This window comes from Ovis aries, chromosome 9 (assembly GCF_016772045.2).
Source record: "Ovis aries strain OAR_USU_Benz2616 breed Rambouillet chromosome 9, ARS-UI_Ramb_v3.0, whole genome shotgun sequence".
Taxonomy (NCBI): Eukaryota; Metazoa; Chordata; class Mammalia; order Artiodactyla; family Bovidae; genus Ovis; species Ovis aries.
In genome coordinates this window covers 31999815-32014509 of record NC_056062.1, presented here as the reverse complement: position 1 = coordinate 32014509, position 14695 = coordinate 31999815, and the positions used below count along the sequence as shown (strand labels likewise).

The 14695-nt window shown below is 48.1% G+C and overlaps 1 protein-coding gene across 1 annotated transcript; it reads right to left on the bottom strand.

Moving 5' to 3' along the window:
- Positions 1 to 2933: 2933 nt before the first annotated feature.
- Positions 2934 to 13659, bottom strand: LOC105609190 (serine protease 40-like). The gene is given in 6 exon segments (XM_042254056.1): positions 2934 to 3154; positions 3157 to 3257; positions 8346 to 8508; positions 10046 to 10320; positions 12519 to 12681; positions 13452 to 13659. Coding segments are annotated over 6 exon segments (1131 nt in total).
- Positions 13660 to 14695: the final 1036 nt, after the last annotated feature.

Below are 14695 nucleotides of genomic sequence, written 5' to 3'. Positions count from 1 at the left end.
GGCCTGAAGAGTCTGTGAGGGGCCTTCATTGAGAAGAGAACAGAGGTTTCCAAGCACTCTCAAGATGTCAGGGCTGGAATTCCTGTTCCACTATTGACCACTCAGGGGCCACAGACATGTCACTTACCCAGACTAAGCTTTGTGTCCTCAACTATAAAAAGTTGAAAGGTTGTTGCTGAGCCATGAAAGACACCGGGATTCTTGGCCTCCAGAGGAGAGGATTTCAGTCTGGGGACAGTGATGAGGCTTAATCACGCAGAGCTTTTGTGTGATAAAGTTTTATTAAAGTATAAAAGAGACAGAGAAAGCTTCTGACATAGACATCAGAAGGGGGCAGAAAGAGTGCTCCCCTGCTAGTCTTTAGTAGGAAGTTATATACCTACTAGCAGGCCGCTAATTAGAGAAAGGGAATGTCTCAAAACTCAGAGTGAGGCCAGGCCCCTCACCCACAACATGCATTTTGAGATAACATTGGCACAAGGTGAGTCATCCCAGGCCATAAAATGATTGACATGAATGTTGGCGAAGAAAGGCAGGTTTCTAAGCAAATACATAGTCTCATTAACATAGCTTAAGAGAACATTTGCATGAGTAAAACATACTGGTTTGTCAAGGCAGTTCTGAGTCTTAGGCAGAACCAACTTGAAGAAAGACAGAGTCTAAGGTAAATACATAGTTCATTAACATCGCTTAAGAAAAACATTTCCATAAGAAAAACGCATTGGTTAGCTCAAGGTTTGAGAAAAGTTAAGGTTAGTGGAAACAGGTGTCTCCATGGCAACAAAGAATTTTAAACGAAACCTCCTTTTAATTTGGTATAGAGAAGGGAAAAAAGGCTGACTTGCAGTTTGTTTCCTCCTACTTTGAGAGAGAAAGAGAGAAAACATCTGACCCTTGCGGCCTATTTCCTCCATTTGGAGACCCCTAGCCTTCCTGCCTGTTACCCTCTCAAAGTGACCAAACCTAGATAAATAATACTGTTGACTAAACAGATGCACAATATGAGAGTTGCAAGTTCAAGGAGGACTGCAGCCTGGGAGACAGTACCTCACAGAGCTCTGAGAGACTGCTCCAAAGAGGCAATGGAGAAAGGTAAATATATAAGGTTTTGGTGACGGGGGCATTCAATGCAATCAAGCACTTACTTTACAAAAGGTTTTCTGCTAGTCAAGAGGAGCTGATGTCACCATGAAGGGATTTAGTGCTTTTCTAGATATGAAGAGATGCAAGGATTAAGGATCATGAAATCAGTTCCTGAAAATATCTAACTATCTGAAGACCTGTTCCACTGGTTTCCCTGGTGCACAGAGTGCCTCACTCTCCATCCTGAATTCCCCTCAGTAGGTGTTCAGCAGCAGCAGCAGCACAGGTTTCAATCTCCTCAGAGGCAGACGGCAAATGCTGTTGTTGTTTAGTTGATGACAAAGGCTCTTGGCAAGTGCCAACTGATAGTTGGCAATACTGAGCATTGTACCTGATTCCAGGTAATAGGGAGGTGGGCTGGGATTGGAATTGTGACTCTTCAGGTCTCCAGAGTGTCCAGATAATGCTTTTGTATCCCCTGAATTGGACATCCAGGGAGCTTCATAGAGAAGCAGTCACATCTCTCCATGCTCCAAACAGAAACATGCTGTTGGACAGAACAGAAGTTTCCATGTTTGAGAAATCCAGCACAGCCCACATGAGGCCTCTGTGCATTGAAAGAAAGGGACGTTTCCCAGGACCGTGGGTGGGTCTGTGGGTGGTTGAGACGGCAGATCTCACCTCACCTCACTTGCATCTCAGGCCCAGCAGCCCTGCTCTGCTATCTATAACTTAGCCCACTGTCAGGGAGGTCTTTCTCACTTCTAGACACTTCTGAACTGGGAACAAAATCTGTGTTAGTGGAAGCAAGATTCTGGTGACCATGTGTGGGTGACTTCACCTGCTGTTACATGCTGGCAAGGGGGCAGGGCTCTTTGGGTGACAACGGGTTTGGAAAGAATTTTCACAGACCACCTGATGGCACTTTGGGCACAGTGGACTTGCAATGAATAGCGCTCTTTCCTGATGAACAAGGGTCTGGGCTGGGGGCTGTGGTTGTTCCTCTGAGAGCTCTGCTAACTGACTAAAATTCTGTGACCCAGATGTGCTTGCCAGGCGCAGTTCAGGACATGACTTATGGGCTTGGGGCTGGGCCAGCAAGTCCTGGGTCAGCCCAACCTCTACCACTGCAGGGAACTGCCCACAGGGGGGTTGGAGGTTGGGCCTCTGGAGACCATCAGAGGACAGGGCTGTGGCAACAGGGAGAACAGGCTGGAGCTGAGCCATGGAAGAGAGCTCTGACTGCGGATATGAGCCTGGTGGCCAAGGTCTCTTGCTCTTTACTTCAAATCAAGCCTTTCAAACACAGCCTCATTGGCCTATCAGCTCAGAGATGATCTTACACCTCTAGAGTGACACCTATGCTGACTCAGCGCCCTGCAGGCCTTGGGCTGTAACGCTTTGTCCCTGAGCCCTGCCAGCTCCTCTGAAAGACTCCTTGAGGAGGACTCAGCTCTGAATGAAGATCATCTACCTCTAGAGTGACTGCTACGCTGACTCTCGTGATCTGCAGGCCCTGGGGCATAATGCTTTGTCCCTGAGCCCTGCCAGCTCTTTTGGTGGACTCCCCAAGGAGTATTCAGCTCCAGATGGCCTGCCAGTCACTCAGTGTCCCTGTCTTTTCCCATCTCTGCCCAAGGAGGAGCTCAAAGTACATTTGGGGTGGGGGTATGAGGTGGTTCTGATGACTCAGAAACAAGAGCAGAGGCTTCTTCCATTGTTTTTATTTTATCAGGCTTGGAGCGGAGTCAGATTTAGGGAGGACTCAGAGTTGAACACACTTAAGTGCAGCCAGTTGGCAAAAATGCAGATGGGCTGCTGAGAAGATAGCCACGGGCCCCATGTGTCTGTCAGAGCCCCATTGGCCAGAGGAAAGTCAGCAGCAGGTGGAAGGTTTGTGAAGCCACAAGGACTAGGAAGTTCCTGGGCTTGTGGACATTGCCCAGAGAATTAAAGTTGATCAGAGCAGGAGGTTTCTCCTCAGCAGGAGCAGTTGAAGGGTCAGGATTGGGCGAGCTTTTCTGCTTCTCAGTGATCCATTGGTTGTAGTAGGAGACTTTGGTGAAAATGCTGGGCCTATGGGTTTCTCACAGAGCGCACTAAAGCTGGACAGCCCCATCAGATACCAGGTGTCATTTAATTTGCAGACGAGGGGTCCCCCAGAATCGCCCAGAGGAAAGAGAGGGCGTGAGTCATGCAGACCAACATGGAGATGGACAGGCATTGTTCAGAAAGTGTGAGGACAACACAGTGGAGTTTAGAAGGCCTCATAGCTAGATGGGAATATGAGTGAGTTGTTATCAGAATTACATGGGCAGTTTGAAAGGTCCAGACACAGGGTTCCCCCTGCAAACCTTCTAGATCAGAATCTCAGGGGTGAGGCCTTACAGCTCATTTCATATCCACAAGAAGAAACAGGGGCACCCCAGGCTCAGGATGTGAGTCCTCTTCCCTCCCAATCCTGTGTGAGAGAAGGTACCTCTGAGGTCCTGAAGAATGGCTGTGGCAGGCCTAGAAGCTGCCAACTGCCTGCTCAGCCTAACACTGCATCCCAACCATCATTTTTTGTTGTTCAGTCACTAAGTCATGCCCCACTCTTTGTGAACCCACAGACTGCAGTCTGCCAGGCTTCCCTGTCCTTCACTATCTCCTGGAGTTTACGCAAACTCATGTCTTTTGAGTCGGTGACGCCTTCCAACCGTCAAGCTCAGTCATACCCTTCTCCTCCTGCCCTCAACCTTTCTCACTGTCAGGGTCTTTTCCTACAAGTCAGCTCTTTGCATCATGTGGCCAAATTATCGAACCTTCAACTTTAGCATCAGTCCTTCCAATGAATATTCAGGGATGATTCCCTTAAGAATTGACTTGCTCTCCAAGGGACTCTCAAGTGTCTTTTCCAGCACTACTTTCAAAAGCATTAATTCTTTGGCCCTAAGCCTTTTTTATGGTCCAAATCTCACATCTGTACACGACTAATGGAGAAACCAAAGCCAGCTTCTTCACTGTCCTCTTTCACTCTCATCAATCAGCTCTTTAGTTCATCTTCATTTTTTGCCTTTACAGTGGTACCACCTGCTTATCTGAGGTTGTTAATAGTTCTCCTGGCAATCTTGATTCCAGCTTGTGATTCATCCAGCCTGGCATTTCACATGATGTATTCTGCATACAAGTTAAACAAACAGGGTGACAATTTACAGCCTTGATGTATTCCTTTCCTAATTTTGAACCAGTCCGTTGTTCCATGTTCTGTTCTAACTATTGCTTCTTGACCTGCATAAAGGTTTCTCAGGAGACAGGTAAGGTGATCTGGTAGTCCCATCTCTTTAAGAATTTTCCAGTTTGTTGTGATCCACACAATCAAAGGCTTTATTTTAGTCAGTAAAGTATATGTTTTTCTGGAATTCCCTTGCTTTTTCTATGATCCAACAGATGTTGGCAATTTGATCTCTGGTTCCTCTGCCTTTTCTAAATCCAGCTTGAACATCTGGAAGTTCATGGTTCATGTACTGTTGAAGCCTGGCTTGGAGAATTTTGAGCATTACTTTGCTAGTGTGTGAGATGAGTGCAGTTGTGTGGTAGTTTGGCATTGCTTTTCTTTGGGACTGGAATGAAAACTGACCTTTTCCAGTCCTGTGGTCACTGCTGAGTTTTCCAGATTTGCTGGCATATTGAGTGCAACACTTAAAAAGCATCATCTTGAGGTTCTTGGTTCATGTACTGTTGAATCCTAGCTTGAAGGATTTTGAGCATTGCTTGCTATCCTGTGAAATGAGCATGTTTGAACATTCTTTGGCATTGCCTTTCTTTGGGATTGAAATGAAAACTGACCTTTTCCAGTCCTGTGGCCACTGATGAGTTTTCCAAATTTGCTGGCATATTGAGTGCCAGCAAACAGCATCATTTTTTAGGGTTTGAAATATCTCAGCTGGAATTCCATCACATCTACATCTAACTGTGTTCATAGTGATGCTTCCTAAGGCCCATTTGACTTCACACTCCAGGATGTCTGGCTCTAGGTGAGTGATCACACTGTCATGGTTATCCAGGTCATTAAGACCTTTCTTGTACAGGTCTTCTGTGTATTCTTTCACCTCTTCTTGATCTCTTCTGCTTTTGTTAAGTCCTCACCATTTCTGCCTTTATTTTGCACATCTTTGCAGGATATGTTCCCTTGGTATCTCCAATTTTGTTGAAGAGATCTCTAGTCTTTCTCATCCTATTGCTTTCCTCTATTTCTTTGCATTATTCACTTAAGAAGGCTTTCTTTTCTCTCCTCGGTATTCTTTGGAACTCTACATTCAATTGCGCACATCTTTCCCTTTCTGCTTTGCCTTTCTCTTTCCTCAGCTAATTTTGAGGCCTCCTCAGACAACCATTTTGCCTTCTTGCATTTCTTTTTCACATGAGGTGAATCTACACATAGACATCACCAGATGGTCAATACTGAAATCATATAGATTACATTCTCTGCAGCCAAAGATGGAAAAGCTCTCTACAGTCAGCAAAAGCAAAACTTGGAGCTGATGCTGGCCCACATCATTAGCTCCTTATTGCAAAATTGAGGCTTAAATTGAAGAAAGTAGGGAAAACCACTAGGCCATTCAAGTGAAGTGAAGTGAAGTCACTCAGTTGTGTCTGACTCTTCGTGATCCCATGGACTGTAGCCTTCCAGGCTCCTCTGTCCATGGGATTTTCCAGGCAATAGTACTGAAGTGGATTGCCATTTCCTTCTCCAGGGGATCTTCCTGACCCAGGGATCAAACCCAGGTCTTCAGGTATGAGTTAAGTCAAATACCTTATGATTATACAGTCGAGGTGAAGAATAGATTCAAGGGATTGGATCTGGCAGACAGAGTGCCAGGAGAACTATGGGCTGAGGTTCATGATACTGTACCTGAGGTGGTGATCAAAACCTTTCCACCCAAGCTTTTGTGTTTGATTTACTATGGTTTCTAGTTTTTCCTCAGTTTCTTGGTTAAACTTCTTTAGAAAATACCAAACTGCTAGATGTGCTGAGGGAAAGAGGTGAGGCCTATGCCGAGGCTGGCAGGATGGCTGGACTTGAAGGGAATCCCAAGGGACTTCCAGGAGAATGTGAGGAACTTTGAGTGCGGGACGCCAAGACAGGAAGTCACCTGGCACTATGGGGTGTAATGTTTCCATCTCACAGGGCAAAAAGTGGAACCAAGGAAACACAGTACCCCTCCGCCCTCTGTATTCAGCACGTGTATTCATCTAGAACATGAAGAGCACATTCCGCACGTGGGAAACAAGATGATGGTGCACGATACAACACAGACAGCATATTCTCCACATCTGCAGACTCAGAGGTGAAACAGAAGGGGCCAGAGGAGGATCCTAAGAGAGCTTCTCTAAGCTAAGACTGGAGAGATGAGCAAGGCCTGACTCTGGGAGATGCAGGCAGAGGTGGCCTAGAGTGACAAGCTCTGCCCCCAGTCCTTATCAGCCAGGAGCTGGAGGTGAAGGGAGCACTGGAGGACACCCAGCAGGGAGGTGATGTGACCTAAACTGGATTCTAAATGGATGGGAGGTTGGTTCTGGGGCTGGGTAGAACACAGTCAGCGGGAGGCTGCAAAACTGCAGGGACACAATGAGGACACAGCGGTGGCAGCCAGTGTAACAGAGATGGGCAGGAAATGGTCGAAACTCAGAATCCACCATGCTGACCCTTCCTCTCTACCTAAGGAAAGAATGGAGCATGGCAAGGAGAGCAGGGTGAGGATGAGTGCCAAGGCGTGGGTCCTTGGTGGGCTGGTGTCAGGAGGAGGAGAACGGGAGCAGGAGACGCCGGAGGGGCCACCCTTAGAATCTGATGAAAAGTGCTGCAGGCTGCACTGCTGCGGGGGTGTGCGAGGAAGTCTGATACCACTAGCAGCCCCAGCGAGGCTGAGGCCTTTGGTTATCTTGATAAAAGCAGTGTGAGGGAATGGCAGGTGCCGATGTTTGATGAAGCGAGCTGAGGTGAGAAAGAGAAGTGAGCAAGCAAGAGAGGGCAAGCGCAGACATCCTGCGACGAGCTCTGCTGGGAAGGCAGGCAGAGAATTAGGGCAGTGGGAAGAGGAGAGAAGGGTCATGTGGCATGTTTGAAGATGGCAATGTGTTTCTGAGACAGAGAAAGCACTAGAAAGAAGGTGCGGGAGGAGAGGAGAATGTGTGAGGAAGCTGGTGGGGGCTCAGCCTCAGAGAAGGACACGGTTCTCCTAAGGCTGACTTTGGTCACCCCTGTCCTCTTGCCTTTCTGAACCTCAGTTCCCCCACCATAAACTAGAAGCTGCACTGAGTGGGAGAAGACATTGACAGGGCACACAAGCACTACTAGACTCATAGCCCTCAACTCAGTTTGAAATAAGGGCAAAATACTTGGATAGATACTACAAAAAGGCAATACACATATGAAAAAGACCTTGCGTTCGTTATTCATCAGAGAAACACAAACTAAAAATACTCACAATGGTTAAAACCAGAATGTGGACAGTGTGAAGTCCTGGCGGCCAAATGGAGCAGCCATTGTTGGTAGGAGTGCAAATGTATCCAAGCAGGGTGGAAGGCTGGTCTCCAGTAACTAGGAGAGATAAACAGGCGCACATTTTATGGTACAGTAATTCTACTCCTAGCATTATACCCAACTAAAATATAAACCCATGAACATTCAAACACATGCACAAGGATGCCACCTGCAAGAGTCTCAAGCAGAAACTACCCAAATGCCATCAACACTAGAATGGAAAAAGAAATGGTATATTCACACAACACTAAGCAGGTAATGGTGTGCAGCAATATGACACCTAACAGAAACTCCACACAAGACAAACAGAACTCACACACAAAATGGTGACTGAAGGGGACTGAAAGTGTGCCCTGTGAGATTCCATTTATGTCCTGACAAACATTTATGTCCATTTATGTCAAGGCTACTCTGGGGTAAAAGGAAGGGGTATGAGGATGCCCATTTTGATGCTGGTTACTTGAATGTGTCAATTTCTAAAAGACATATCCAATGATACACTTGTAAAGTATGCCTTTTTCTATGTATTCTATCCTTCAACAAAGCTTCTAAAAGTTATAAAGAAAATGGAAGGAATGGACCAGCACCCTTTGAGGGCTTCTGTGCTTCAGCTCTGATGCATCAGGCTGGGGTGCACCTGGGAAGAGGAAGTCAGGGACTGGGGAAGGGCTCAGAGAAGTCAAGAGAGTGGGCAGAAGCTGCAGGAGAGGAGAAGCAGCCCATGTTACTTACTGGGCAGACAGACTCTCCTTTCAGTAAGTCCGCAGCACACAACATGCTGTCCTGTATAGAAACTGTTTGGTCGCTCCTTTCTGGTGGTTTCAAAATCTTTTCACAAAATGAATTAGCCAAAATGCCGACCTCTGCTTCCTGCAGTGTTTTGGGAGTAGGTAGGAGCTCTGCAGGTGAAGGAAGAGGAGTTCAGATGTGGGGTGGACCCTGAGAGAGAGATCAGCTCACTTCCTAACCTTCCTGCTAATAGAGATGCTGCCAGTTCTAGTTGCCAGGATTGGGGAAGCCTTCAGTGGATGTGCAAAGATGAGGGGGAAAGATACCTTGCAGATGAAACAGCAAATGTGAGGGGCCCATGGTGGGGAGGATGAGGAAGGAAATCATTGTGGCTGCAGTGGGTACAGTAGGGGGTGAAAAAGATAAGGCAATATCATAGCTGAGTCCGGAGCAAGGAGGGCCTCCTCACCAGGATGCGGAGCTTGGATTTCATTCTAAGCACACTAGGAAACCACTGAAGGGTCTGCTTATCTTTAAAAAACAACGAATCTGGCTGCCTTGTGGAAACAGAAGCAGAGGCACAGAGGGTGGAAGCTGGGTCCTGGCTTGGCCAAGACATAGCAGTGCCTCGTGGTGCTTAGGCGGCTTGACAAACGAGGCATGGCTCTGCCTCCTAGAGGAGCACATGTCTAGGGACACTGTCCATGCGGGTGCTATTTCTAGATCTTGTTCACAGATCGGAGGCATCCTCCTGTGGCAGCACAGTGTGCTGCTGATGGCTTGCTCCTATGCAGTGCTTGTCCTGTGTGCCTCACATGTCACAGGGCTGGCACAGGCCCAGCAACTGTGATCAGCAGAGGGTATGGAGAGGGAAGGACAGTCGACAGCTGGGAATCTCTTTAGTGTCAGCTGCTCCCTGTCCCGGTGGCTGACCCAGCCTGTGACTTCCTTTCATGTCCCAACACCTCCCATCTCACCTGTCTTGGAGAATCTTTCTTGCTTTGCCAGTGGTTCTTAACAAGTGACAGCCCATCCCAGGACATATCTTTGGAAATGTTGGAGAGTTGGCTGTTCTCATGATGAGGCATTGTGACTGACATTTGTGGCCAAGACCAGGGATGCTGGCACTGGCCTGCACAGCAAACAAAGTCCTGCCCCAAATGACTCCACTGAAATATGGTCTGCCAAATCACAACCCTACAAATCATGTCAAATTTACATTCCACAATTTTTTCACTCAATGTTATTATTGTTCTCAATCAAAGGCATTCACCCTAGCACAAAATTCTCTGTCTAAAAATAAGCATGCCCAGCAAGCTGGCAGAATGGGTCAGCTTCACTTGAGTTAAGGGATGAGGGACATGAGATTCATTGATGTATGTTCTTAAGCCTTAAATGCTCCAACTTAACCTCCCTGGCCAGAAAGCAGGCCCACCTTTATTTCCTTATCGCTGCCCAAGTACCTCTACCTGCAGCGGAAGCTCAAGAGGTGTCCTGAAGGGGCTTGCCCAAACAGGACCAGGGAGTCAAGTTGGAATCTAGGGTAGCTGAGTCAAAGAGCTCAGAGTCCTGGTTTTGAAATTAGAGATACTGAGGCTATTTTGAACCATGGGCTGAAGGAAACTTGAAGCATGAGAAGGGCTGGAAGGGCCCCACAGTGGTTACTGCAGTCCCCTCTCCCCCGCCTCAGCCCTGGCTGTCACTCACCTTGGGTAGTGACCATCCCCCAGCCGATTATCCAGCAGATGATAGGATTGAGTAACTGGATATTAGCTTCCAGGAGGCAGACGGTTCAGATGGAGTCAGAAAACTTTGCAGGGTGATACAGCTGTAAGAGAGCTATGTCACTCTCCTGGTAGTAGCGTTTGTTATAGTCAGCGTGGATATAGAGTCGGTACACTGCTGTCAACTGACTGTATGCAGCAGGTTTTTCTAGTTGACAGTACCCCAGCAGGATTTTGTAGTCAGATGGCTTATGGGACCTGTTGTGGGAGGTTTAGTTACTACCCATATCCTCTGAGTGCTGGTCCATCATCCTTATCCTGGCTGCCTACCTCCCATCCCCTCCTCCTGGTGACACACCACCACTGTTCCAAAGGATTCTTTCTCCTTCTTTCCTAATATTGAGGTAGGTTTGATTGCTGTCCATAGCCTCAGGATATTTGTCCTTTGAAAGTTTCTCATGGCTTACCCAGCATGTAATAGAATCAAAGGAGCAGAGAGTCTTTGTCCTGGAAAGAAACTTTGGATACACATCACACTGTAACCCTTCAGTTGAGATGAGCAGTCCCTTGGACAGCAAGAAGGTCAGACCAGTCAGTCCAAAAGGAAATCAACCTTGAATATTCACTGGAAGGACTGACGTTAAAGCTGAAGCTCCAATACTTTGGCCACCGGGTGCAAAGAGCTGACTCATTGGAAAAGACCCTGATGCTGGGAAAGATTGAGGGTAGGAGCAGAAGGGAATAACAGAAGATGAGATGTTTGGATGGCATCACCAACTCAATGGACATGAGTTTGAGCAAGCTCTGGGAGATAGTAAAGGATAGGGAAGACTGGCATGCTGCAGTACATGGGTCCCAAAGAGTTGGACATGACTTAGCACCTGAACAACAACAACAAACTGCATCCCTACGGTTTAGATCAGCAGATACTTGGCTCATTCCCAGCTCTGACCAGAACACTTGGAAGTTCCCAGGGCCAGAAGTGATTCTCAGATTTCTCAGCCCAGAATGATGCATCCCTCTCCTGCCCAGTCCTCACACACTGTGTTCTCTATAGGCTGGTCCTCCTCTGTTAACAGGCACTCAACAAGTCCTTGTGGAACAAATAGAGGAGTTTACGGAACTGAACTTCTCCTTGCTGTTGAAACATGAGCAACTTTCGACCCACATGTCCTGCTTAGGCTGTCTCCCTAACCAAATTCCTCCTACAAGGCCCCTCCAATTTCAAGCCCCTCATCTGATGGCACCCACAGACTTCCCTTATGCTCAAGATCTACTTTCTTATACATTCTGGCCTCCCATCCTGTATCACAGGAGTTGGGCTTGTGTCTCACTTTCCTGGTAGGATCAGAAACTTCAAGATGGGCTTTGCATCTCCAGTTCCTGCTCAGTGGACCTCACATGGGGCCTGGCACCTAGGGGTGCTGAATTAATAAATAGAACCAAAGTAGGATCTCAAAGCCAGCTGATGCCAGCAGCTCTAGACTCCTGACTTGGAGGGTGACACTTTCTACCCGCTCCAGGTACACAGCAAGCTCAGGATGCACCTGAGAAGCAGTTCACTCTCTTGACTGCCCTGTCCCATTTCTCTGGACAGAGGCCATCTGCTTTATGCATCACTCTGGCCTGTGGTGGTGACCACAGCTCCTCTTAGGCACATGCTTCAACAAAAGTGACAAGAAGAGCTGGATTCCAAGATGCCTCCAGAAAGAAACTTGCCAGTCTGTGGAAGCGGTCAGGACCCAGGGAAGCCTCTAGCAATTGTGCTGAAGATGGCCTGTGGATTGCCTGGTTGGAAGAGGGCAAAATGTTCATCCACACAAGGACTTGATGGATGCCCCCAGCTCTGGCAAGCCTTGGGACTATGGTTCCAATACAGAGCCTGAAGCTTATGCCTGGCATGTGACCTGAGACACTACACAGCCACCGCTATTTTCACAAAAGGAGGGAAAAGCTGAGATCTTGTGGACTCTCTAGTCCTGGGCAAGATGTAGAAATCAGAGTCCATGTTGAATGCGAACAATATCTAACTCTTAAGTTTAGGGAAGATAAAGAGTAGATTGGAGGCACTTAAAATGGAAGTAAAGTCTACTTCCTAGTATTTACTGATCATCACAGAGTTAATTTCCATTTAGCTATTAACATGCATTATATGCAGCTGAGATAACAACAGCATCTTGGCAAGTGTTACCAGAGTATGAAGGTCCAGAGGGAGAATGAGGCAAACAGCCCCTGTCCTGGGATTCAGACAGTCAGGAAACTGGAGTCTGGTGAGGATCAGGGATGGCCTTCCAGGGAGAGGGGACTTCGGAGTCAGGCAGGGGCACACACAGAGACCCTTGGTGGCAGCAAACTATGATCAAAGCCTAAGAAAGAAAGACTAGGACAGCCTTCATCCTCTTCTGTCCTGTCCATCTGTCCATCCCACCCAGCAGCAGGCTGTGGGGAAGACGTACAGTTGGAAGCAGTGGGCAGCTGAGATCACCCAGTAGTCACTGATGAGAGAAGCTCCACAGATAAACATTCCCCGGTAGAGAAGACCTCCCTGCCAAGGTCAGCGTTTGTCAACTGCTTCCTTGCCACCAATGACCCTCCCAGTTATGGCAGTCTTCCCACATGCTGTCGAGACAGTCCCAGCCATGAGACCTCTGTGTTATGGATGCCAACTGTGGTGCCTCCAAAGGTCAGTATCCATAGGACCCAGGCCACCACAGCCCATCCTCCCCCTTCAAGCTGGAAAATCCAAGAGCCAGGGTGAAATGATGACTCACATGACAAAAGGCCACCTAACTTTGCTGGTGATGGTGGTGCTACAGAAGCAGCCTGTGGATCTGGAGGGGCAAGAAGGGAGGCAGTTGCAGAGGTGTTTATCAGCACATTAGCCAGGGCAGAGGTCCAGGTCGGGCAGTGGTCCAGACACTTTCTCAGACCTAGTTCACCTAACTAGCACACTGCTTTTGAAGTCCCAGAAACTGAAGCCTTCCAGGGTGATGCCACTGAGACAAAGTGGTGGCACCTTTTCTCACCCATCCTCATATTCTAGAGAGACTGAGGTCAAACAGAACATGCTCTGCTTGACAGTTCTCTCTCTGAAGCTGTGCTTCCTCATTCTCCAAATGAAGAGAGTATGGGGGCCAATAAGGACAGGAAGTGCAGGCCGCTGGTCCTTGGACAGAGGACAATTGAAATCCAGCGTGAAGACCCTGAAGTGGGCGGTCACTTCCTCCACCTCTCATGCCCCACAGAGACTCAGGGACTCCAGAAACCAGCGGGCAGGTACAGGTCCTACCTGTCTCCTATGAGGGCGGAGATGGGAACAGCAGGGAGCAGAGGGAGGGGACACATGAGGGCAAGCGACCTGGACCTCCTTCACCCTCCTACTTACTCACCAGACACGGCAGACCTTGCTGGTTCATCTGCAGTCCCAGCCACCTTGGTGTGCGGCAGGAGTGAGTGTAGGCAGAGGAGGACAACAGCCAGGGTGCAGGCTACCTTCCAGCTTGGCCCTGGGCCCTCGGCTGCCGTGATCTCCGTCTGGCCGGTCCTGCACCTGCGATCCGACTGAGCTGACAGCGGCTCGCCTGGGCCCCGGGGCATGCTGGGAAACCGTCTCGTGCGTGCCACACCCGTGACGGGGACTGGACGGCAGGCATGCAGTTTGAGAAGCAGCCTGCCACTGGTGTCTGGAGCTCGTAGCCCCTGGTCCCTGGACGGTAGTCATTGCTGGGAGTCCCCAGGTTGATGGTGGGCAGCAGAGGGCACATAGGATCCCTCTCCAGTGACCCTATTTAGCTGGGGAGTCATCATGACAGCTATGGCAGTATGCCGAGGAATAGATACTAATGCTCAAAGGAATATATACTAGGAATATGTACAAGGAATAGATACTAATGCTCAGAGGAATATATACTGGGAATATATACAAGGAATGTGTACCAATGCTCCGAGGTCAGGTGCTTCTATAAGGGTCATCCAATGTGGCCAACCTGCTTTCAAGATCCAGCGCACTTTCCACTCATTGTTCCTCCAGCCCCTACTCCCCGTGTGATCAGGTCAGGGCCACCAAAGATAATATCCCTTCCTTAAACTCACTTGATATTATACAACATGACATAATCATGGGATGGATAATCACAGGTCTTTCCCACACCCAGCAAGAGAGAATTATACAAGAGTATGGGTCTTTAGGGGGTCCAACCGCTGACCTCTAATGACTAATGGCCTTCTCAAATGCCAAATCATTCACTGTTCCTCAAGGTTCCCAAGAGTCTCATCCTGTTAAACTTGAAATTTGAAGTCTCATCTGTTGGAGGATGTCACCAAGAGGGTATAATAACAAGTTGACTCTGGAGCTGAACCTGGGCAAATGGAGGCTCCTCACCCCTCCCCTGTTCTCAGAATGTAGGTTCTGCCCACAGTGAGTCTGCTCCAAGGATGCAGCCCTGAGGGAGTAAGGTGTTGGTGAGACCATCTGGACAGTTTATATGACTGAACCCAGTTAAGATCTCCATATAATCTTTAAGATTCTGGGTAGGGGGCAGGTCGTGTGTGGTTGCAGAGATCTACTTGTCTTGGGACCTCCAAGTTTGTTAAAGCTTAGAAATTGTAATCTAAATTTACTTGAAATAGTGGA